The sequence below is a fragment of the Tursiops truncatus genome, chromosome 17 (genome assembly GCF_011762595.2).
Source record: "Tursiops truncatus isolate mTurTru1 chromosome 17, mTurTru1.mat.Y, whole genome shotgun sequence".
Lineage (NCBI taxonomy): Eukaryota > Metazoa > Chordata > Mammalia > Artiodactyla > Delphinidae > Tursiops > Tursiops truncatus.
This window is the reverse complement of record NC_047050.1, coordinates 41,297,634-41,323,766: the sequence shown is the minus strand read 5'-3', so window position 1 is coordinate 41,323,766 and position 26,133 is coordinate 41,297,634. Positions and strand designations below refer to the sequence as shown.

The 26,133-nt window shown below is 39.0% G+C and overlaps 2 protein-coding genes across 7 annotated transcripts in view; one reads left to right on the top strand and one right to left on the bottom strand.

Annotated features, from left to right (window-relative positions):
• The first annotated feature begins 6 nt into the window (after nucleotides 1–6).
• Nucleotides 7–26,133, top strand: part of RIDA (reactive intermediate imine deaminase A) — a 27,409-nt gene continuing 1,282 nt past the window's right edge. The window contains exons 1-7 of one of the 3 annotated variants that reach the window (XR_012327278.1): nucleotides 7–195; nucleotides 2,438–2,543; nucleotides 4,104–4,158; nucleotides 5,469–5,537; nucleotides 6,455–6,510; nucleotides 7,712–7,774; nucleotides 8,621–11,698. Coding sequence is in view for 2 of the 3 variants with exons in the window: in XM_073794616.1 (XP_073650717.1) it covers nucleotides 131–195; nucleotides 2,438–2,543; nucleotides 4,104–4,158; nucleotides 5,469–5,537; nucleotides 6,455–6,510; nucleotides 7,712–7,774 (414 nt within the window). In the remaining variant the exon portion in view is untranslated. Of the gene's footprint in view, nucleotides 196–2,437; nucleotides 2,544–4,103; nucleotides 4,159–5,468; nucleotides 5,538–6,454; nucleotides 6,511–7,711; nucleotides 8,377–8,620; nucleotides 13,610–26,133 lie in introns of those variants that run through there. The other 2 variants (XM_073794616.1, XM_004324706.4) reach the window with 2 other exon arrangements.
• The window catches only part of ERICH5 (glutamate rich 5), a 24,093-nt gene continuing 12,745 nt past the window's right edge, over nucleotides 14,786–26,133 (bottom strand). Inside the window, exons 2-4 of one of the 4 annotated variants that reach the window (XM_033843215.2) lie at nucleotides 22,062–22,967; nucleotides 20,447–20,563; nucleotides 14,786–18,534 (exon numbers count right to left, since the gene is read on the bottom strand). In XM_033843215.2, coding sequence (XP_033699106.2) covers nucleotides 18,479–18,534; nucleotides 20,447–20,563; nucleotides 22,062–22,967 — 1,079 coding nt within the window. In that variant the 3' untranslated portion in view covers nucleotides 14,786–18,478. The remainder of the gene's footprint in view (nucleotides 18,535–20,446; nucleotides 20,564–22,061; nucleotides 22,968–26,133) is intronic. The other 3 variants (XM_073794613.1, XM_073794614.1, XM_073794612.1) reach the window with 3 other exon arrangements.

Sequence of the window (26,133 nt, the reverse complement as noted above, 5' to 3'; positions counted from 1 at the left end):
CCCCCCCCCGCCAACCAGCGACTCTTTAAAGCAGGGAGTCTAGCCCCAGCTGTTCAGACCCGTGAGACACGAGTAGAAGCAGCATACGTGGTAGTTGTCTCCGAGGGGCGGCAAGGAAAAAGGATTAGCCATGTCGGCTTTGATCAGAAAGGTGATCAGCACCGCGAAAGCGCCAGCGGCCCTTGGTCCCTACAGGTACAGGAGGCCTGTGGGAGCTGAGAAGGACGCGGGGCCTGTGGGGTCGGAGGTCGTGGGGTCGGAATTTAGGGGCTTGGGCCAGTCCGGGTCCGAGCTGCGCCAGGCCTTCGGGGTTCACCGGGCAACCTCATGCAACATGCTGAACCCGGAAACGGAACCCGGGAAGGCGGGAAGCCCACTGAGAGACCCACTACGTGTTATAAAATTAGCAATTTTGTATTTAAAATTATAAAGAAGAAAGATAACGGTCTGCAAATCAGGGGAAATGCCATGAAATGAAAGATAAGAAAGTTGGGAGCATGTTGGAAAACAAACTATAGGGAATTAGAAAATTAGAAATGAGAATATCTTGTTTTCTAAATAACCGTGAAATGGGGTAAAACAAATTTTACTTCTAAATTTAAATTGATATTGTTTTCTTTAGCAAAAAAATTTTTTTAAACATTTAATGCCATTGAACTGTGTACCTTAAAACGGTTAAAACGGTAAAAAAAAATTTTAATATAAATTTATTTATGGCTGTGTTGGGTCTTCGTTGCTGCGCGGGCTTTCTCTAGTTGTGGCGAGCAGGGGCTACTCTTCGTTGCGGTGCGCGGGCTTCTCTTGTTGCGGAGCACGGGCTCACAGGCGCGCGGGCTTCACTCGTTGTGGCTCACGGGCTCTAGAGCGCAGGCTCAGTAGTTGTGGTGCACGGGCTTAGTTGCTCCGCGGCATGTGGGATCTTCCAGGACCAGGGATCGAACCTGTGTCCCTTGCATTGGCAGGTGGATTCTTAACCACTGCGCCACCAGGGAAGTCCCTAAAATGGTAAATTTTATGTTTGATGTATATTTTTTTATCACAGTTAAGAGAAACAATGGCGGGGCTTTCTTTATCCAAAAACAAATAAATTGCCTTTAAAGTTGATGTGTTTGGCTCTCTTTCAGGTCTCAGTGTAGCTTATGCTTTTTCTTGAGACCTTATCCTAATTCTGATATTTAGTATCCTCATTACAGAAATAATCAGTTCCGAAAATAAGCACTTTCCAGAAAAGTGTACCCTCACAGGTGGATCCTTAATTGACCCTTCAGCAGTGATCAACCTTGTCTAATTACTTATTTTCTTAAAAGTGCTCTTGGCATTGCTTTCTTTTGCTTGTTTTACAGCTTTATTGAGGTATAAGTTACATACAAAATTCACCATTTTAAGTGCAGAGTTCCATGAGTTTGGGTAAATGTATCGAGTCATGCACTTACTGCCACAGTCAAGTTTTTGGACATTTACATCAACCCCACAAACCACCCCCCCTTGCAAAAACAATCCGTCATACCCGTTTGTGTTCAATTCCCACCCCTACCCCTGACCCCAGGCAGCCACTAATCTACTTTCTGCTGCTTTTTTTGTTTGTTTTTTCTAGAATTTTATATAAGTAGAATCAAATAATAGTAGTCTTTAGTTGGATCTATCCGTGGGTGTTTTTTATTTATTTTTTTCCTTTTTGCTATCATGAATAATGCTGTTCTGAATATCCATGTGAAGTTTTTGGACATATTTCTTTTGAGTAGTTGTCTAAGAAAGAAGTCGCTGGGTTGTATGTTATGTGTATGTGTTTTTTTTTTTTTTTTTTGGCCGTGCCTCGCACTTTGCGGGATCTTAGTTCCCCCACCAGGGACTGAACCACGGCCCTCGGCAGTGAAAGCGCGTCCTAACCAGTGGACCACCAGGGAATTCCCTGCTTAAATTTTTAAGAAACTGCCAAACTGTTTTCCAGTGTGTACTATTTTGCATTTGCACCAATAAAGTATGAAGGTTCCAGTTTCTCCACATCCTCATCAATACTTGTTACTATCAGTGATGCTTTACTGTGTGTGATGGTATCATAAGTGTGCCTTTGGTTTGCATTACTCCTTCACCTTTTGTATGTCTTCTTTAGTGAAGTGTCTGTTCAGATCACTTGCCGATTTTTTACTGAGTTGTCTTTATATTATTGAGTTGTAAGAGTTCTTTATATATTCTGAATACAAGTTCTTTGTTAAATATGTGTTTTGCAGATATTTTCTCCCAATCCGTGACTTGGGCTTTCATTTTCTTAAAGATGTCTTTCAGTAAGCAAAAGGTTTTAATTTCAATGAAGTCCAATTATCAATTATTTTATTTTACATTTTGTTCTTTTTGTGTCTTAGCAAAGAAATCTTTTAGCATTGAGTTTCACATTTTATGTTTATGTTTTACGTATATCCTGGATTTCTGTTCATTACAGTCAGGCTGTGTTAGTCGACAGGACCATTTACATTTCAGGACAGCTAGGCATGAATCCTGCAAGTGGACAGCTTGTGCCAGGAGGGGTGGCAGAAGAGGCTAAACAAGTGAGTCATTTTCCACATTTGAAGTTCCCCTCTCTACTCCTTTTTAATATTGAGGAGTATTAAGAATCCATTTGGCTGGTTTGTTTATTATAGAGATAATCAGATAAGTACTTTTTAAGTTACTGGTTAACTAAAGACAGTTTTGTGTCAGTAGAAAGTTGGAAATGTGATGACTCATTTAACAACCAAAAAAAAAAAAAGATTTTACTTTCCAAGGTGACCTTAAACCTGAATTACTGGATATCAACTAAACTTATTGGGGTAATGATTTCACAGTATATACATGTATCAAATCATCATGTTATATACCTAAAACTAATAAATGTTATATGTCAATTATATTTCAGTAAAATGGGAGGGAAAAACCCTGAATTATTGAAAACATCTTGCCACTTCCACCTGGGTTAGGAAATTGTTTTATCAGGGCCAATGACCTGTAAAAAAAAAAAAAAAAGTCCACCACCACAAAAGTGAAAGTCAACATTTTGTTAGAAAGAGAAATATCAAAGGTTATATCAGTACGTTTTTTTTTAAATAAGAATGGGGGATATAATTCTAATCCAATAAATGGAATTAAATTATAATTTAATACATTCACTGAGTCATTTGTAATATCCAAAGATAGAAAACAATCTAAATGTCCATCCATGAGGAACTAGATAAATAAATCATGCTACATCGGTACAACTAAATTCATATGGAAAGATCTCCAAGATAAATTATTATATGATAAAACCAAGATGCAGAACAGCGTGCACAATAAGCTACCCTCTGTGTGTGTGTCTAAGGATACATACACTTATGTTGGTACAAGCATTGACTGTCTCTGGAAGGATATACAAGAAACTAGAAACAGTGGTTACCTTTGATGAAGGAAACTGGGGAGGGGGAGTAAGGGTGGAAGACATCTTTTCACTGTATATGCTTTTTTATAGCTTTTGAATTTTTTGTCATATCTATGTATTACCTATTTAGAAGATTAATTTTTTTAAGTCATCAACTATTATAATGTGACCAATCAAAGTGGAAGAATGAATTGAAAAATAATAAATTAAGGACAGGGTGAAAAACTAATGTTTTTCCAAAGCCCAGAATATCAAACATGTACACAATTTACTACTATTGTTTTTTGAGAAAAAGGAAAAGAACCTTTTTAAAATCAAATATTGCTTTAAAGAAAACAGGTTTTAATGCTTACTAGCTCATACTTATCCTCAGAGTGATATGGAATTAGGAGCCCCAGTAATAATTCTATTTTAGCTTAGTGGACATTGGCTGAGAATTTCACCATTCTAGCACTGAGGAAGAGACTTCAGTCTTTTTCCTCACAAAAGGAGGCAACTTCTCACTGTATTTCAGAAAGATTCATTCCATTAAAGAAAGCCAAGAAGCAATTCACTTGTATAGAGGTGGCCTACAAAGAGTAGAATTTCCTAGAAAAGGGAGATTTTTCTGCAACATAGGCTATTTAAGGAGATATTAGTAAAGATGGTTAATTGAATTGAATTAAAGCTTCAATGTAGCATCAGTGCCTTAGGCCTTTCTTACCTCGGTTCACAGGCTCTTACAAACATGGGTGAAATTCTGAAAGCAGCAGGCTGTGACTTCACAAATGGTGAGCAACTTGATATTATTTCACATTTCTGTTTGATATTTCTTTGGTCTTTTTGAAGAACACATGGCATCCAGTAATATATCATGCCATATCTTTGTTATTTGAAGTTGGTTTAATTTCAGTCCCATTTTAATCAAGACAGTCCAGAGCCATATACATAATATCAATGAAAAGTTAATCATTAGTCAATCTAAGAAAAAAATGGAAAATTTTATTTGACCCAACCTGAGGATTATAACCTGGCAGACTTACAGAAAGATCAGAGGACTGTTCCAAAGAGGTAAGGGGAAAGGCCAGAATATATATGATTTTGGCAAAGAGGTGCATGCAATCCAAATGGCACACATCTTGGTAGAAGGTTACTGCTGTTCGCGAGGAACAGATATCTTAATTAATGGTTTTAGTGCTTCTCTTAGTATGGGAACATGTGAAAAACTGAGTGCATAAAATTTTCTCCCGAAAATATCTGAGGGCCGGTTCTGCCAGTTTTCCCAGAGCACAAAGTGCCTTATCCTGATCTCTTACCTGAATTCCTTTCTCAGTATATTGTAGGTCAGCGACCGCAGTGGCTAATGACTTGATTCTTGTAGAACTGGATGGTGGGCAACATTCTTACTTTACAATCCCCTCTCTTTCAATCTTAATTTCAGCCAAGGTTTGGGAGGCATTTCGTGACCAATTTGTCCCGCTGTGCTAGAAATGCTCATTCCCAGGTCAGGTGGGGATTTCATTGCTATGCCACTCAATGTCCTATTAGTGGACTAAAGCTCTGTTAATAGTAGCCAAAAGCCAGGAAATGATTCTCTCTGGTTGCTTCTTCCCATATCTAGAGTTACACTATTATAATCATTGATCCTGTAGAACTATATTTTAGGTGAATAATTTCAAGTCATCTACTTATTATTTTTATTGGAGGCTCAGTCACATTTGATCATGCAAGAAACAAGAATCTTGTAAAATAGGCAGAACACAAGTAATATAGCTAGTGCCATTAACAAGGTCATAAGTAAGAAATGTTATGTTCTAAGGGGTCACATGGCTGGCACCAGCAGGAGAAGAACTGAACTTCATGGTTGGGCAGGTATTTCTGTTGTCGGAGGGGTCCGGCTAATGCTCCGTGCAGATGCACACTGCACACTAGAGGGGACAGAGGAGGACTAAATGGGCAGAGAAAAAAAATTTTATGTTTAAATTTTTCTTGTCTTGCCTTAAAATATGAAATTTATTTCATCAGTACTGTTTTTCTAAGTAATGTTTTGGATCAGACCAAATAACTAAATAAACCTAATGACAATGTATATATCTCCTAGTGGTAAAAACAACGGTTTTGCTGGCTGACATAAACGACTTCAATACTGTCAATGACATCTACAAACAATGTAAGTAATTTGGCTTTATTACTATTTTCCATTTTAAAGAGAAATGTAACTATTAACCTTAATAAGTGTCCATTATGAATTAGGAATGTTGGGAGGTGCTAAAGAAATGGTCATAGATCCTGTCCTAAAAGAATTAATAGCCTGATTAGAAACACACAGTGTCCCCCCCATGAAAACATCCAAGATATTTCTATTGCCTTCCCTAGAATAACATACTACAACTGGACAAATCCATTTCCCTAAAGCTTCATTTTGTTATACCCTCCTCAGGCTTTCTAAGCCCTCCTAATCATTTTTCAACACATAGATTGTATTTATTATCGCTGTGATAAGGTCTAGCCACCACCTCTGTTCTACTCTCTCAGAATCATTAGCTGGTTAGTTAATATTTCTGTGCCTTGGTTTCCTCATATGCAAAATGGGGATAAAACCTTATAAGGTTGTTGGAATTTTAAATGTGTTAATACAACATGTAAACACGTTAGAACAGATGCTGGCACGTTGTAAGCGCTCAGTAAGTGTTATCTGTTATTAACATTGCTGTCCTAGTGGGGAAAATGAGTATCCCTACCACCTGGTGAGATAAGACAAAGGTATAACACGGAAAAGGCATCATTACTTATAATTATCACTTTAAAAACAACCTCCTTCATGTCAAACAAGATCAAAGTGTCAGAGTATGTGAGTGTGAGTATTTTCATTTTTTTCCCCAGAAAACTAAGATTTTTTTTAAATATTAAACATCATGGGAATCATGGCAAAATATCTTATCAAATATAAATATGAGCTTCTTTTTTTCCACGTTGCTTATATCTAAGAACTGACACATAGCTGAAGCACTTACCAGATTCTTGATCCTGCAGTGTTGAGTTTCAGCATAGTATCTGAAAACTGAAATGAAATTCTTTTAAATTTAGATTTCCAGAGTAATTTTCCTGCAAGAGCTGCCTACCAGGTTGCTGCTTTGCCCAAAGTAAGTACACATTTGTCTTAAAATTAAGAAAATTAAAAATCAAGGCCACACATGGACATGAACACAACAGAATCAGAGTACTTAAATTGTGAGAAAAACTAAAATAGCGCTGTATTGTTTTACTGTTGCTTAGAGACTATAAACTGAGCCAGGTCTGTGAGTTCTGCAGTAAAAATTTTACTTTTCTATCATATAATAAAAAATCTAGGGTATTCTCTAGCGGTCGGTCCAGGGGTTAGGACTCTGTGCTTTCACTGCCAAGGGCCCGGGTTTGATCCTTGGTCTGATCCTTGGTTGGGGAACTAAGCCCGCCAGCCACGCGGCGTGGCCAAAACAAAAACAAAAACAAAAAACAAAAAAACACTAGACCTTCTATTAGAAAAAGTCATCTGAAAACCAGTGGCTCATAGATTTCTCACCATTCCTACTTTGGTATTCTAGTCGAACTAGAAGCTCTTCCTATGCCCCTTAGCAGCACAGTATTTCTACCTATAAAGAAGCAGCTCTCATGGACTTCTGGCAATTTTCCACTAAAGAAATTTATCTTCTATGAGTGGTATTTTTGTTGCTTTAATTTTTTGTTACTTGGAATCATCAGTATCTTCAAATTTATTTGGGTATAGAATGTGATGGAAGGAGCTTCGAACTTGGAGTTATAAGACATGGGTTTGAACCTCTGCTGTTCAGTTTTGTTTGTTTTTTTTGGGGTGGGGGGGTTGGTACGCGGGCCTCTCGCTGTTGTGGCCTCTCCCATTGCGGAGCACAGGCTCCGGACGCGCAGGCTCAGCGGCCATAGCTTACGGGCCCAGCCGCTCCACGGCATGTGGGATCTTCCCGGACCGGGGCACGAACCCATGTCCCCTGTATCGGCAGGCGGACTCTCAACCACTGCGCCACCAGGGAAGCCCTGCTGTTTGGTTTTGTGTCCTGGGATGGGTTAAACAACCTTTCTAAGCTACAGTGTATCAATCCTCTGCATTGAGAGAACCCCTGATAATAGAGCTGCTGTGGGAATCACATGAGCTAACATAGACGAACACATTGAGCGTGATAACCTGGCCTACTGTAGATTCTTGGTGCATGTGCCCCCTCCTTTACTTCTTTGATAAGTTTAATGTTAAAAATGCATATGTTAAAAATTGCATATGTTTTTAGTAGGTATTATGGCGCTCTCTTAATTTATTCATTATTTTCCTGACAGGGAGGCCGTGTTGAGATTGAAGCAGTAGCTGTCCAAGGACCTCTCGTGACAGCATCGCTCTAAGTGGGCCCAGTGTTATTTAGTCTGGAATTTTAATAATGTTTTTAAATTAACATCTTAATTTTTACAGTATTTGTTGGAAAGTGTAAGGTTGACTGAAATATCTGAAGTTATTATGGAAATACCATATAATAAGGGGAATTGAACAGGAGTTGAAGATTAATAATGAATCTAGTTACTGATGTTATAAATTACACTTCTGTAACACTCATTACTGGATGTGGGAAAAGAGACACACATTACATAGTTACTCAGAAAAATAAAAGTAAAGGGAAATAGCATGTAGGAAAGATGAGTTACTATTCCTGAGATATAATAAAGAGCACACCTAATTCAATTAAACTATTAATTTAATGGTGTGAACTATTTAGTTCTCATGTCAGATACATGATTCTGCTTTTACTTGAGTAAAATTAAAGCATTTAAGTTTGAATGGTAGAGGTAAAGGAGAAGAAACTGGACCAAATTTTATATAGATAATATTTTTCTAATGGAAATAAAATAGCATGCAGATTTTCCTTTCTGTCATTCTGTTCATTTATTTTTTAAAAGTTTAATGTATACACTAAATCCTATTACCTAAATAAAGGTGGGGGAACTATGAAGTTTCAATTCCAACTTTTTTTCTCAAAGCTTACTTCTGGCTTTACATTTTTACACTGTGGTAATAAGGCTATGTATAACCATTTTGTGTTTGTTCTTTGAAGTCTTTTAACATTTTCAGAAACTACTACATGAATACCTCCTTGTTGTAGAATAAATTCCAACACAGAATTATGTAGATTAAAAAGTAAAAGTCCCAGGACTTCCCTGGTGGCACAGTGGTTAAGGATCCACCTTCCAATGCAGGGAGACACGGTTTCGAGCCCTGATGAGCAACTAAGCCTGTGCGTCACAACTACTAAGCCTGCGCTCTAGAGCCCAAGCCAAAACTACTGAGCCCGCGAGCCACGACTACTGGAGCCCGTGCACCTAAAGCCCGTGCTCCACAACAAGAGAAGCCACTGCAACAAGAAGCCCGCACGCCGCAACAAAGAGCAGCCCCCACTCGCAGCAACTAGAGAAAGCCCACGCGCAGCAACAAAGACCCAACGCAGCGAAAAATAAATATATAAATAAATTTTTTAAAAAAAAGTAAAAGTCCCCTTCACTCACTGGCCATTCCACTTACCTCCCCAAAGATGACCACTGCTAAGAGTTTTGAGTGTAACCAGCAGATAGTTTTCTATTCATTATATACTTAATCATCTAGTTTGGTTTTGGCTTGTCTACAGATTGCTTTCTTCTTGTCTTGAAGGTCTTCCATGTAACTACATATTGATCTCCCTCATTTTTAAAGCGGTTGCGGAGTCATCTTTTGTGTAAATATACCTTAGGTGTTTAACCATTGATCCAAACAATTCCATATTTGCAAAATTATCATATCAATGCTGCTGTAACATTCTTACGTACACATGTAACATTTTACATATACCTATTTGTTTGAGGTTAATTTAGAAATGTCATGCTAATTTGAAAAGTTTGGTAAACCAAAAGATAATATTAGAAGCACTTGGGAAGAGCAGTTATAACACACTGACTAGAAATGTATTAATGTCTTTTGTTACCCGAACGTTATTGACCAGAGAGACATATCAATATCACTTAATAACAAATCACCAGCTATAGGAGTTAGTTTCTGCAAAAATCGCCCAGTCAATAACGAGTTTAAGAGCACAGACTTTGGAGTAATTCTAACGGGATTCAAGGCCCAGATCTACCACTTATTAGCTGTATGATCTTGAGCTAGTTATTTAACCTCTTTAAGTCTCAGTTCTCCTGAGAGATAATAATTGCACCTTCTCAAAGGGATGTTGTAAGGATTAAATAAGATAATGTATATGGAAAGTACTTAGCAGTGTCTAGCATACAGCAAAGGATCAAAAAAGCTGTCACTATTCATCAGTATTTAATAATTATCATATAGAATAATGTGCTAGATGGAAAAGTTTCTGCTCTTTACATACCTAAATTTATTGACATAAAAGATAAGAATGAGGATTCTTCAAGGACATAGAGTTGGGGAGTATAGCACTATGAGTTGATAAACAAGATTAGGCCTGAAAATTATTTTAGATATTTTTACATGAAGCAGTACAGTACAGTAGTCAGGGTGTAGGCTCTGGAGCCAAACTGCTTGATTTCAAATTCTATTCCACCACTTATTAGCTTTGTAGCTTTGGGCTAGTTACTTAAGCTCTCTGTTCTGTTTCTTCTGTAAAATATCTCCTCTGTTTCATCTGTAAAATGGGGATATTACTAGTACCTACCTTATAAAGTTGTAAGGTTTAAATAAGTTAATATGTATAGAGCACTTAGAATAATGCCTGGCACATAGCTATGATGATAATGATAGAAACCTTTCTGTTATTTGGCAATAAAAAGAAATGAGGGAATTCCCTGGCGGGCTAGTGGTTAGGATTTGGCACTTTCACTGCCATGGACTGGGTTCAGTCCCTGGTTGGGGAACTGAGATCCTATAAGCTGTGTGGCACAGCCAAAAAAGAAAACTAAGCTATCAAGCCACAAAAAAGACATGGGGAACCTTAGATGCACGTTACTAAATGAAAGAAGTCAATCTAAGAAGATAACATACTGTATGATTCCAACTATGTGACATTCTGGGAAAGGCAAAACTATGGAAACAGTAAAAAGATCAGAGGTTGCCAGGGTGGCAGAGGAAGTAGGGGAGGGATCAACAGGTGAAGCACAGGAGATGTTTAGGGCAGTGAAACTACTATGTATGATACTGTAATGGTAGATACGTATCATGCATTTATCAACCATAGAATGTAAAACTCAAAGAATGAACCCTCATGTAAACTAGGGGCTTTAGTTAATAATGTGTCGGTATTCATCAATTGAAACAAAGGTACCACACTAATTAAAGACGTTAATAATTGGGGAAACTGCAGTGGGGAGGAGGAGTATTTGGGTACTCTTTGTACATACAAATGCCCTAGAAAATTTAAGCCTTTTTTTTAAGGACTGTAGTAATGCAGTCTGTGGTAGACTGTTAAATGAAAGGTCTTTTCCCTTTCAGTTAAAAAATGTTGCTCATAGTTAACTGGTATTGCCTAAAAATATAAAGACTCAGGAAAGAGCTTCCCTGGCAGCACAGTGGTTAAGAATCCGCCTGCCAATGCAGGGGACATGGGTTCGAGCCCTGTCTGGGAAGATCCCACATGCCGCGGAGCAGCTAAGCCCATGCGTCACATGAGCCTGCACTCTAGAACCCGCGAGCCACAACTGCTGAAGCCCGCGTGCCACAACTGCTGAGGCCCGCGCACCTAGTGCCCATGCTCTGCAACAAGAGAAGCCACCGCAATGAGAAGTCCGTGTACCGCAACGAAGAGTAGCCCCGGCTCACCGGAACTAGAAAAAGTCCGCGCGCAGCAACGAAGACCCAATGAAGCCAAAAATAAATAAATCATAAATAAATTATTTTTAAAAAAAAAAGGCTTAGGAAAATCAGCAGGTGACAAACACCCCCCACAAAGTGTGCTTGGAAAAATGTTGGCAGGTGATGAAATTTGTCTAGGACAATACCTGAGTTTATGTTACCCATCAAAACCAGTTTATTATCCACTACTTCACACTTATCAAAGAAGCTATGTAATTTACATGCATGGTTTTTGTTTTTGCGGTACGCGGGCCTCTCACTATTGTGGCCTCTCCTGTTGCAGAGCACAGGCTCCGGACGCGCAGGCTCAGCGGCCATCCCTGCATCGGCAGGCAGACTCTCAACCACTGCGCCACCAGGGAAGCCCTATGCATGGTTTAAACAATACTAAAATGAACACCTACGTACCAAATCCAGCCCAAGGAAGGAACATCACCAATACTCTGGGAGCCCTGCATAAGCCATTACCCTCACTTCTGCCAAAGGTAACTAGGGTCCTAAATTTTATATGAATTGTTCTTGCTTGTCTTTATAGTTTTGCCATTTAGAAGTTATGCATTCAAATAAGAAGTGAAGATCATTTAGTTTTGCCTGATTTTAAATTTTATATTCATAAAATACAGAATACATTTGTCTGACTTGTTTTCACTCAATATTATGGTTTTAAAAAATTTTAAACATCTAATACCAAGCAGATACAAAAGAATGTTGACCACCCACGTTCCTACCACACAGTTTGAGAAAAAGAACACTCTTACTGCTATATAAGACCAGATATGATGCTCCAATCCGGATGTCCCCTTCCCTCCCATCTCAGAGGAAACCTGAATTTTGCATTTATCATTTCTTCTTTCTTCTGTTATCATATGTTTGAATCATTGAAATATTTTAAGTCTCTGAGCTGAAACAAAAGTGAAATCAGGGCTTCCCTGGTGGCGCAGTGGTTGAGAGTCCGCCTGCCGATGCAGGGGACATGGGTTTGTGCCCTGGTCCAGGAAGATCCCACATGCCGCGGAGTGGCTGGGCCCGTGAGCCATGGCCGCTGAGCCTGCGCGTCCGGAGCCTGCTCTCCACAATGGGAGAGGCCACAACAGTGAGAGGCCCGCGTACCACAAAAAAAAAAAAGAAAAAGAAAAAAGAAATCATATTTGCGTTATTTGTTTTTAAAGGAATGTCTTTGACATGTCACCATTGAGTATGATGCTTCCTATTGGTTTTCTTTTAATAAATTTATTTATTTATTTTTGGCTGTGTTGGGTCTTCGTTGCTGCGCGCGGCCTTTCTCTAGTTGAGGGGAGCGAGGCCTACTCTTCGTTGCAGTGCGCAGGCTTCTCATTGCGGTGGCTTCTCTTGTTGCAGAGCACGGGCTCTAGGGGCGTGGGCTTCAGTAGCTGTGGCTCGAGGGCTTAGTTGCTCCTCAGCATGTGGGATCTTCCCAAACCAGGGCTCAAACCCGTGTTCCCTGCATTGGCAGGAGGATTCTTAACCACTGTATCACCAGGGAAGTCCCACTATTGTTTTTTATATATCCCTTTTATTAGATCAAGAAAATTTCCTTCTAGACCTACTTTGCTAAAAGCCCTTCCTCCCTTCCTTCTTTCCTTCCTTCCACAAATACTTAATAAGCCAGATATTGTCATGAGTGCTGTGATTTCCGCAATAAACAGCCTAAAATTCTTGCCCAGTGAATTTACACAAACAAAGCAAGTAAATTATATACTAGGGAAATATATATCATAGGGACAGAAAATAGATTAGAGCTTACCAGGGGTTGGGAGTAGCAAGCTATGGGGAGCTATTGCTTAATGGGTTACGGTTTCTGTTGGAAGAGATGGAAGAGTTTTGGAAATAATTGGGATGGTTGCACAGCATTGTGAATGTATTTAGTGCCACTGAGTTGTACACTTAAAAACAGTTAAAATGGTAAATTTTGTTATCTATATTTTACCACAATTTTTTAAAGTAAGAAAGAAAAACCAGACACAAAAAATTATGTTAGATTGTTAAGAGCTATAGGGAAAAGCAAAGCAAGGGGAGTTGGAGAGTATAGGGGAGTGCAGGTTTAACAGGGTCAGTGAGGAGGTGACATTGGAGTTTAAAATGGTTGCTGAAATTTGTTGAATTTTTCCTGTTGTCTGTGAGGTCGTGATATGATTTTTTTCATTCAATTTGCTAATATGGTAAAATACAACTATAGTAATGAATTTTTTATAATGTAGAACCAACCTTTCATTCCTAGATAAGTTTAACTTGGTCAACATATATATTATAATGTATGTTTTATACACTCAAATTCAGAATGATGTATTTTTTTGTTTGTTTAAGATCTTTACATTTATGTTCAGCTGTGAGACTGGTTTTTTTCTTTTATAAAAGAGTTTATGGTTATAAATATCTATCCTTGAATGTTTGATGGCGTTTACCTATAAAACTGTTGGGGCTTGGTATTTTCTTTGGGAAAAAATTTTAAATTACTGATTCCGTTTGTTTCATGGTAACAGGAACATTCAGATTTTCTAGTCTTTCCTTCAGTTTGGGGTCATTTACATTGTCGTGGAACTTGCACACTTCATCTAAGTTTCACCTTTTTAATCTCTTGCATCTGTATTCAAGTGCCTTCATTTCATCTAATATAGTTTATTTGTGCTTCTATTGTTTTTTAATCAGTCTTGCCCAGAAGTTTATCAATTTTATTAATCTATTTACAGAACCATTTTTTGGCTCGTTTGATTCTTTCTATTACCTTTCTTTTCTTCAGCATTAATTTCTGCTCTTATATTTAATATTTTCTTCAGCTCATTTATGACACTTCTTTCTACTTTTAATATTAAGACTCTTATTTGGATGTGACAGAAACCCAACTCAACTAGTATAAGTGGAGAAAAAGAGGAGTTCATAGGCTCATGTAACAGAGAAATCCAGAGTACAGCTGGCTTTAAGCATGTGTGTTCCAGAAACCTCCCGGCTCCATCTGTCTCTTAGGGGAAGATGCTGCAGGGCCACCAAGGTAGAGAGAGACCACCAAGGTACTAACCCAGCAGAAAGACATCATTTCCTGATATCTCTGGCAGGAGAGTCTCAGAGAAGCCTCTGATTGGTCCAGCCCAGGATAGGGACGCATTCCTAAACCAGTCACTGTAGTCAGGAAATCGGATACTACTCTGGCCAGTCAGGGTCTGAGGGGCATAGTTACAGATAGGCCATGACTTCAAATTCTAACCCTACCATGAGAAAGCTGGAAATAAAGTGCTGATATCCAAGCTGGTTTGTTAGCGACTGGGTTGGGATTTTGAGTCTTCTTGCCACAAGGAGAATCATGATTTTGTTAAACGTGAAGAGGAACACATTGCACGTTAACCTTTCAAACATAAAGAAATAGCAATCTCTTTGAAGTGTGTTATCATTAAATAAGTGATCATAAAATGTCTAAAGAGTCATCCATATTCCCCTGCTGTTGTCATACTCCTTACCTTTGTGGGAGTGGGTAATTTAAAAAACGCTTTTCTTTCTGAAGGACACAATGAGTCAAAAGTAATATGTTTCTATAACAAATATTCACATAAATACAGAGAAAAGCTTTCAAACACTTTATTTCTAATAACATTCAATCAAAATTGTAAATATTGAACCAGCAGTACAAAATAATTTTATAAAAATGTTGGCCATATTTTCCCTATAGCCAATTATATTCAGTTCTGAGGAAATTATCATGATTATATAAGAATAAAGAGCATGTATCATCAACAAGCATTTAGAGCGCAAAATTTGTACTAGGCCCTGTAGGGCACTTTTCCTGCTCTCTAAAGAGCTTACAATCTTTTCACTGACATTTGGTCAACAGTTAGAAAGCTTTAACAATAATTTCAAATAAAATTTTTAGTTTCAGTGTTTTTTCCTAAGATATCAAAAAATTAGTTATCATAAACTGTGGTCAGCTAAGTGCTAATATACTTGGGCATAGTTGCTCTCTCTGTAACACTAATCAATATTTACTAATATAGCAAGGATTATTGGAACATTCTCTGTAACCTGCTATCTCCAATAGATTCCAGTGAGGAAAATCCAGAAGTGCTATGCTCAGCGGTTCAACAGACATAAAGTTCTAATAATAGTTGTGCTTTGGCTAACTTGCTATTGCAACACTAAAAAAATAATAATCCCTGATTGTATTATGTGTAATGTTAGATTTCCTCTTTTTAAAGTTTATATTTTCTGAAGTTTCTACCATGAACATGTATTCATTTTTTACTAAGAAAAAAGTATTATTTTAATAGTAAAGGAGTTCTTCCTCGCAATTATTACCTAAATAATCACTGTGTCATATACAAGTACTTAGAAGCAGTGTTTTTACCAAAAAAAAACAACAACAACAACACTTTTTAACAAAGCTCTGATATCCAGAAAACTTGAAGCAAATCCATACTGATCCACTAAATAACCACTAGCTGAAATAAACTTTTCATTTGTTTTCACAGTGGACTGCTATGAGTTCACCTTTGGGCCTGGTCTTCCTAGTGAGGTGCTGGGGCTGAAACTCCCTCCCAGCCCAAAGTCCCTCTACAACAATACAGCTGCTGTGGAGAGCCTCTTCTCTTTATCACTGAATATTTTTTTTTAAGTGTTTGGAATCAGGGTCACATAAATTGATTCAGTATACTATGCATTACTTTTTTCATAAATTTATATGATAGCATGAATTATGTTTTGCTACAGTTACTTTTATTTTGTTAAGAAAAGTTTGAGAACTACCTATATTTTACAAGGAAAAAAAAAAATGAGGCAGATTTCAAACCAAAATTATTGTCCCTAACTGGTTTCTCAGAACTCTTTTTCTGGAAACTGGTGAGGCTTGCAGATCTCTGTCCCAGTAGTGGATAGAGTTATATGTTTATTCATGTCAGTTGCACATTATTAAACAGAAAGGGTAATTTAGATTAACATAATACAGACTGGCCCCTCTTCGACCTTCAAAAGTTGTTAAAGCCTGGCTGACGTCTGGAGACTTCTTTCATTAGGTGCAGAAGTAACGATATGGTTGTTAGCTTGCAGTATCTCAACTATTGCCCAGCGCATTTGCTGAGTGGTATTTCTGAAGTAAAGCTGAAGGTCTCCAGTTTGACTCCATATGGGTTAACACTGACACGGAATTCCTTAACTTTTGCTGAAAGTAACAAGAACTGAAAAGAGAAATTCCACACCTGTCAACAGTTCTCTGAGATTACACTGATTCTGCAATTAAAACCTTGAGATTACAACGAATCTCACTCGTTAACTTTATACGCTCTGGGGACAAGAGGAGCTGACAAAGTTTTAGATTAAATGATACCTTGTGAGCAAATGCTTTCAACTTTTCAGACACAGCCATGCCTTGTTATTAGAGGATCATTCTCCTTTCACCCAACAGATGCACTAGGCTACATGAATGGCTTTATGATGTTCACATTGCTGACTTTTGTGAAACAATTCAGAATTGGGTCACCAGATTAGCTTTATAAAAATGAGATGCTTGTAATGTTAGATGCTATAAGAAGCTATTGTATTTACCAAAAGAGCACAGATTATTTGACTATGACCACCCAACACTCTTTGATTACTTCAATGTGGAAAAGAAACATTTTCCTTTAAAAGCCATTTTTAACTCAAGGCCAAGTGTGGAATAAAGCATTTGTAAGAATGATGATGGGGAATTCTCTGGTGGTCCAGTGGTTAGGCCTCTGTGCTTTCACTGCTGAGGGCCGGGGTTCTATCCCTAGTCAGGGAACTGAGATCCCACAAGCCATGCCGCATGGCCAAAAAAATTTTTTTTTAAATAATGACTTGGGTGTTTTGACTGCTCAAAGGCTATTAGCTATGCTAGGACTCTTACTGCAAAGCTGAAATGGAAAAAGCAATGAGGTCACATGTTGGCCACATACTCCTATCCTGTGGGTCCCCCAGGAGTGATGCAGAAAGCTCAGCTTCTCTGTACACCGGTGCCGAATCAAATCTTGGAGGCAGAGTTTTGGGTGAAGTAGAAAAGGATAGCTTTATTACTTTGCCAGGCAAAGGGGGACACAGCAGGCTCCTGCCTCAAAATACTGTGTGTCCTCACTTGGAGAAGATAGTGAGAAGTTTTATAGTAATTGTTCAAAGACAGTGTGATCAGCTCATGGACATTGTTCTGATGGGTTGGTGGTGAGGTAAGAGTCGGCATCATCAACCTTCAGGTCCAACTGGTCTGGGGTCTACATGCTTGTGGGCAGCATACCGTCCTTAATCGTTAACTTCTCCCACCTGGAGGGGGTTTCGGTATCTGCAAAATAGCTCAAAGATATTGTTGTGTGCATCCGTTGATGGGGAAACAGAGCCTTGCCCCAAGGCTGCTCTTGACTGTTTGTTTCTCCCAGGTCTGGCATCCCCTTCCTTCCCGAATTAACAACTGCTTGAATCTGCCTATTGGAACTCAGGGAAGGTCGTGGAGGCTGAATGAAGGCTGTTTCCTGTAATCAAAGAAATGGGGGACACAGAAAGGCTTTGTACCCAGGAGCCCCACAGGGCCCTGCTTGGTATCAATTGATGGTACAGAGCACATCTGGCCAAGAGTTTTGGAGTCTGGGTTGGGAATTTCCCAGATTTGCAACTGGCACCCTCTATCAGTAAACGCCAACGTTCACGCCCTAATGGGGATACCAGCTGGTGAATCGTTCGTTCACCATTTCCTTCCCAGCTAGATACAGAGAATTCTGCAATCATCTTAATAGATCACAAAACTGGGTTACAAAGTGGTTGTACGGCCACTGGAATTAGAAAATCCAGTGGAAAATCCAGCCCTGATGGTAGTTTTTTCTATTAATTCATTATAAATAGCTCAAGCCTTATCCAACTTGCGCATTTTGAATCTGGAAGCAAAATTGATAAACTCCTCTCAGAGTCTGGGGACTTAGAATGCACTTTGATATGCTAAGTCTATATACCAGTTTTAGGCAAAAGAAAAAACTTCTAGCAGTGGAAAGGATGGATTCGTGGTTTTACATGTACTTTTTCACAATGTAAGGACAAAATAGTGATTCGTGGGTTTTTTTCTTAATTAATTAATTTATTTATGGCTACGTTGGGTCTTGTTGCTGAGTGGGAGTTTTCTCTAGTTGTGGCCAGCAGGGGTTACTCGTCGTTGCAGTGTGCAGGCTTCTCATTGTAGTGGCTTCTCTTGTTGCGGAGCATGGGCTCCAGGCGTGCGGGCTTCAGCAGTTATGGCACGCGGGCTTCAGTAGTTGTGGTGCATGGGCTTAGCTGCTCTGCGGCATGTGGGATCTTCCTAGACCAGGGCTCGAACCCATGTCCCCTGCATGGGAAGGCAGATTCTTAACAACTGTGCCACCAGGGAAGCCCGTCATTTGTGTTTTAAAATGTGGATGTGTAAGCATACACTTCTGTTTTAGCATATCCACATAGCCTGGCTTATACATCACCCTTTTTTTTTTTTTTTTTTTGCGGTACGCGGGCCTCTCACTGTTGTGGCCTCCCCCATTGCGGAGCACAGGCTCCGGACGCGCAGGCTCAGCGGCCATGGCTCACGAGCCCAGCCGCTCCGCGGCATGTGGGATCTTCCCGGAACGGGGCACGAACCCGTGACCCCTGCATCGGCAGGCGGACTCTCAACCACTGCGCCACCAGGGAAGCCCTATATTCTTTTTTAATGAATTAAGTGTAAATGGGAACACTTGGTATTTATTATTCATTTATTGATTCGACAAATACTTATCAAGCACCTATCATGTCCCATTAAAAGAGCTAAATGCATGAATTCAAAGACACATAAAACAATCCTTGTTCTCAATCAAATCACAACCCAGCTTCTTTACTTTGCAGGAAGGATGAAGTCACCTACTCAAGTAACTCCTCTTGTTGGCTACCTCAACTCTTTAAAGTCAGAAACATACACTAACATTAAAATCAGAGTAAGGATGATAATTCTTCCCTCTATCCTATATTCTTAAAATTAATTACATCATCTTAAGAGTCAGTTTAATATAGAAGCTAAAGTAAAAATAGTCTAGTTAATTCATCTGAGCAGTTATCTTTAAACTACATATGTACAAATAAGATAAAGATATAAAATGTTTCCAGAATATAACTCTATCCTGATATTCATAAACACAAGGCACTCCTTGGTGGGCAAGATTGCTATCATTATTATTATTCACATATCATCGTTTACCAAGATCCCTTGGCAACTTTGGAGGGATACTTGAAAAGGGACTTTCTGTGGTGTGTCATTTTAACACAAAGGAGATAGTATAAATGGTTTTTAAATCCTGATTTTTCAGCTCTTTTCCACATCTAAAGCCTAATATTAAATCAGTAATCTTAAAAAAAAAAATAGGGCCCAAGGAATAGACTCCACACAGGCAACAAATCTAGGTTTTAATTCTTGCTGTTTGTTGCCTCTGAAATATATTTAAAAGTCAGTTAATTTAAAATACCTTTAATGTCAGTCAAAAGGATAACACCAATTGAAACACCTCACCTAAGTATAAAATCACTAGACAATTCAAAATGGCACAGAAAACATGTATAACCTTTCACTGTGAAAATGCCTAATCTTATAACAGCACCAGAGTCTGCATTCCTTTACGAAGAATTTTGTTACCATATTTAATACACCACGATCAATAAGCATGTATGGTAGTAGATAGACTTAAGGTGAGAAGGTAATTAGATGACATACTTTCCCAGGTTCCCACCAGCTCTAAATTCTGTGATAGGAAAGAAATACTACGTATAGTTTGCCCGGTTATTGTTGATCATTCTTACTCCATCCTAATTCCAACTGTATGACTTTATTATCATGAGCTCCCTAAAATCTGCTAACTCCTTTCTCCGGCCACCTATACTTAAAGGTTTATACTTTCTTTTGGGGTCTCATTTTCTACACTGAATGGACCCATTGCCACAGTGGAGAAAACACCCTCACACTCTTAAACGAACATATACCCTAGTTGGTATTGGCTCTAGCTATTGTAGTTTTCTTCTTCTTTTTTTTTTTTTTTGTAGTTTTGAATTGTAAGTAGCTAGAAAAACTGTTCACAGCTTAGCAGTTTTATGGAACAATGTAATCAAGAACATGATAACCACACTCCTTGTATAAAACATGTAGATGTTGAAAGATAAGATCTGTAACCACAAACTTCACTGCCGCTTTCTGTCTTCTCTGTTATAATACGCTGTGTCCGTTCACCCTTCCATCACCATACCTATATACGGGGCTGCTGAAAGACCCATAGCTTCTCCCGTTTCTTCTTCTTTTGTTTCAGCCCCTTCACTTACTTTCTCATTCTCCACGTCTGTTTCAACCTTTTCTCCTGTTTCACCTGGAAAAGTAATCAAAGGTGATATTAAGAGATACTTGTTTAGCATTAGCAACAAAGTGACCCGCAGCTGGTTTCCAAGGCGGGCAGCTCTTGCTCTTTAGGTCTAGACAGTAAGTTTCTCTGGTGGTGTCAAGAAAGGCAATTGCCCTGGGTCTCTCACATCCTCGGAGTGGCCCATGCCACTTACCATTTCCGAGTCTTTGCATTTTCTTATATAAAATCAGGATGCAGAATTACCCAAGAAAGACAGTAGAACATATTACAAATAGAAAGTTCCATTTACATTTAATTCAAAATGTGTTCTATGGGTGCCCAGAAAGCGTCTTGTTTGGTCATTCTGGTGTTTAAAGAAACAATCATTGAACTTTTAAAGAGTTTAAACATTTAAAAGCCTGGCCATTGCACATACAAATTTTTCCCTAAGAAGTCACTTTGGGCAACACTGGTCCCCGTGCTTTGAGTGGAGCCCAGAAGCAGCTGCCTCTTTTGATAGGATGGTGCTCCTGTTAACCAAGGTGCCCGGGACTTCCCACAGCATTACATGTGCCCCTCACTTCACCCGCTGTCATTATCCTAGGCCCTAAAGACTTGAGTTTGCCAACCCTGATCTAACAAATATATACCTTTACTAGCTTCTCCCTTGTTATTCCCAGAGCACTTTTATATACCTTCACTAAAGCACTTACCTCAGTAGACTGTAGTATTTTGTTTAATTCTGCCTTCTCCCTGCTAGACTGTGAGCCCCTTGAGAACAGGGACTAACCCATTATTCCTGCAGCTAGCAGATGATTAGACACTCAAAAACTGCTGCATTAACTAATGAGAGAATTAAAAAACAGATGAATGTTTCATTTAATTATACTGTAGGGTGAAGCCAAAATTTACCAAAATGTAAATCCTGCCCTAGAAGAATTTTTTTTATTATAACTCCAGTAAAGAACAGTATAGATACCATTTGCTTTATACTGGTAAAGTACATTAAAAAAAACACCATTTGCTAAGACATAGTACATTTCTCTAGTCTTCTAATAAAGATAAAAAGACTATAGGAGGACAGGAGCAGGCTGACAGTAATTTTCTAAGGATGAGAGTGCAAAGATGAAAGTGACACTCTAAGAGGCATTATTTGTGTGTTCTTTCATTAAAAAGTCAGTTCCTCCACTGACCATCTTTAATTTGTATCCTCATGCCATACATGGGGCCTGATGAAGAGTGAACTCGGAAAAATTCAGAAATTTAACATTCCTTCAATATTCCATTTTATTCAACAATGAAGCTCTAGGTTACAAATCTGGACACAGACTATGCTTTAGAAAATTTGTGCCAGAAAGTCAAATGCCTGCTTTTCAAGTATGGAATCCTTTTTGGTTTGGGTCAAATGAACTTCAACCACTGAAACAGAGACTAGAGGGGCTGTGTCAGCCACCCCTGTCCCCCAGAGATGATCTTTTATGGAGCACACCTAAACAACCTGAATCTGTGACAGCATGACTTTTACCTTCAACGTGTTGGTCCTCTTCGTTAGCATGAATATTCCTGACCGTTTCCACATTTGCCCCTGTCTCTAGAATTTCTGCTGGGTGTTCCATGTTTCCAACTATTCTTTCAGGTTGGATCTGCTCCATGTTTCCTGGACCTTCAGGAGTTTTATGGAGCGAATCATCCTTGACAGCTGTTTCCATAAGCTGGCTTCTGTCTGATACTTCTGGTGTTCCATTCTCTCTGGGAATCATCTCTAGAAGTTGGGACTGGTCATCTTCTCCCAGTGTTTCTTGAAGTTGCTGCTTTTCAGCTGTTTCCACAAGCTGACTTCCTTCCAATATTTCTGGAGATTCCGTCTCCTTGGGAACTGTTTCTGGGAGTTGGGACTGTTCATCCGTCCCCATAGCTTCTTGAGATTGTAGCTCTCTAGTTGCTTCCAGAGGTGGAATTTTCTCAGCTGTTCCTAGGGGTGTCATCTCTCCGGCAGCTTGTGGATTCTCAGGACCTTCCACTGCTCCAGGAGAGTCCCTCTCTCCCGCTGTCCTCAGAGGTTGACTCTTAGCTTCTGCTCCTAAAGCTTCGGTCTCAGTGTTTCCTTTAAAAGGCTGAGCCTCTGTCACTGCTTCCACGTCCTTCTTCTTTTCTCCTGCTCCTGGAGTATCATCTTTGCCACCTGGCTGAGGTGACCCAGACTCCTTCAGTCCCTTAAGAGGCTGAGTTTCCTCTGTGGATCCTGGTGGGTCTGCAGCATCCTTTGCCAGGGGCTGTTCATGGAGGGATTTAACACCATTAGCTGTAGACACAGCTGAAATCTTGAGCTTTTCTAGTCGAGGAAGGCTTTCGTTTTGTACCTTGCCATATAAAGTAGATTCTCTTCCCAGTGTGCGTGGTTTTGGTTGGACAAAGCAGGACTCACTTTCTTCTGTGGTTGAAAAATACATATTTGAAGTTACTTTTTATCATTCATTTGAAAAGAAAAAAATACAAATTCTTGTTTAGTTTCTATCCTGAGAAAGTGTATTGCTATAAAGAAGTAGATTTAACAGTTCAAGACAGTCCTGGGTACAGTACAGTTGAGAACAGAGAGGCCATACCATGACCCTAACATGCCCTAAGTCAAATCTCTTTAGTGTTTTCAGCTCAGATACCTAGTCTTAAGCATGAAGATCCCCCAAAATCACAGGTTTTTTTCCTGTTTGTTCCTTGTGCACCTTCTCATGACTCCAGTTCCATATTCTAATTTAGTACCCTTTGTTTCCTCATGCTCTTTCCTCTGCCCCACCCTTTCTCCTCCTTAGGCTTGGTAGAAGATTTTATAGCCCAAGAAGTGGTCCTTGGGCTGCTAGAGAGGTCTTACCTTCCCCCTAAAGCAGAATGGCCCTCAGTGAAAGGAAAGGGTCCCATGACAGAGAAGCCCCACTAGGTCAAAACTAAGATGTCTGGGAGAGAAAGTGGCAGGCACAGTCCAGCCTGAGTTTCATTTCATTTGGGGGTCCTGGTTAGAAGAGAAATCAAGAAAGAGTTGGGAAACATGCATTTTAATTCTGGCTCTTCCCCCAACTGTGTGACCTTGGGAACTTAGCTCCCAATAATCATATCTATAAAATGGCAGTGAATCTGTCTCTCCTACCTACGTCAGAGTTGCAAGAGGCATCATATCACATTAAACAATGAATGCATAAGTGCCCTCTGGACAATTTAAGAAAGCAACGTGGCAACAAGTTTATACTCTTTGACCCAGTGATCCTACTTCTGGAAATTTACCCTAAAAGCAGAAACTTCAGGGAAATGCTCTGGGGGAAAGTATATCATCCCAGTAGTCTTTATAACAGCAAAATCTGGAAAACAACTTAAAAGTCTAATAAATTGGGGGAAAGATCAATAATCCATTGGGTGGAATATTATTGTGCCATGAAAAAGATGATTATGAAGACCATATGCTAAAATAATAAAATAATTATTATATAATAAGTTAAAAAATCAGCACTCCCAGTTGGGTTAATCAAATAAAATAATGGACATAAAGTGTATATTAGCATAAGGTCTGCTGTGCAACTGTGTGCTCAATAAGTTAGCTATCAATTTTACATACAGTATGAGTATAGCAATGTTGATCATTGGAAAGGAGAAAGACAGGAAAAGCAAACAGAGGGGGAGATACTGGAAGAAAATAAACCAGCATGTTAAAATGGGCCTCTAGGTGATATATTTCCTCTTCTACCTTTTTCTCCCCAAAGATAATTTTTCATCTTTTCTTGTTCTTTTTTTCCCTAAGTTACCCCTGACCCCAGCTATATATGCATATCGTTTAAAGAGTTACCTGCTTATTTAATGTAAGTTAAGACATACAACTAAGACTCAGGTCTGCTCTCTCTTTTCCCCTTCTCTAGGGTCAAATTTAGCTGTCTGGGAGGGATACTTTTTTTTCCTGTATCTCTAAGTGAATTGCTACTTCATTATTTTTTAGTTTGGGCATTTCAACTAACTCCCACTATGGAAAATAAAGACTTAGCTCTTTTTTTCCGCACCTCCATCATCCTTCACCCTCTCCCATTACACATTCACATTTCCTTTCAATTCAGTAATTGCATATTAGTAATGATTTAAGATAGTAGTCATGAGACTTCCCAGGTGTTCCAGTGGTTAAAAATCCGCCTTCCAATGCAGGGGACGCGGGTTCGATCCCTGCTCGGGGGACTAAGATCCCACGTGCTGTGGGGCAACTTAGCCTGTACACTCTGGAGCCTGCACGCTGCAATGGAATATCCCACATGCCGCAAGAAAGATTCCACATGCCGCAACTAAGACCCGATGCAGCCAAATACATGAATAAATAAATTTTTTTAAAAAATAAAATACAATAGTAATCATGTTGTAATTTGGGTTATATCGATATTCAGTTATATGTACACATAATGAATATGTCTGCTACGAAGAACTGAGCCATGTAGTAAACTATTACTTGTGTAAATAAGTTTTAGTTTGTTTTTCCCGAGTTAGTAACTGTCATGGATCTTCACGTCCTTAGTTTATGTATTCTCATTACTTCATTTCACTGCCAATTGTTTCTCTTTTTAATACATTTATTCACATCAAATAGTCTCCCACCCTACCTCTGCGACTGTGTTTGAATCCCCCAGTGGAAAGGAATTAGAGCCCGAAGCCGGAGAAGCAGAGTTCAGAGAGGATTTTGTGAGACACAGGACACAGGCTGTGGGCCTGGGGTCCAGAGCTGGGAGGAGGACTAGCCTTCGCCTCCCCCTCCAGCCTCATTATGCACGAAGCCTTCAAATTAATAGCACAGAAGGCAACTTAACAGAAGCAATTTCTCAGGTCTATAAAGAAATTCATTATGACAAGATAATTCATTTAGATACCATACAAAGGATGTTTAGGCGATGGCTGCGTTAGGGAATTGACAAGGAAATGTATTATTATGCTAATCACAGATGTCTGCCGAATTATATTTTCTGCTAAACTAGTTATTACAGTGATCAGTACTGTCAGTTAAATGAGACGAATGATTTTCATCCAGCTGTGCCAGCTGTGGGTGCATTCGATCGTCATCATTCTTCTAGAGCAGAAAGCTTGAAGGAAAAAATGTGTTGACACACCCAAATCATAGCCACTCAATTTTATATTTTGAAAAATATATTATGCTATCAGGCTAAGTCAAGTTTTTTTCCCCTAAAACCAAAAGCTTTGTGAAAATTTATTTATACACAAATGGTGTCTTAAGTTTCCAAAGGATCTATCAATTTTTGCCATAACTAGAACGTTGATGCCCATGATCACAGTATCGATTTTCATTCTTATGTACTTTTTCTAATCTTACTGGCATACGTGAAGTAGAGAAATGTCCTCAACATATAATATTCTTATACTGTAACCTGAAAATAGTCAACCAAGCTGGGAAATATTACAGAAGAAGTCACTGTCTCTAACATTTTTCTGAGGTAGCCCCAAAAGCTAAAACATCTTTAAAATGATCACCAAAAATTAGAGAAAATGCGAAAAGTGTAGTGACACACTCATTGTGTAATTCATGTTGATTAACTGCACTCTGAATTTTGAAATAAGTGTATTTT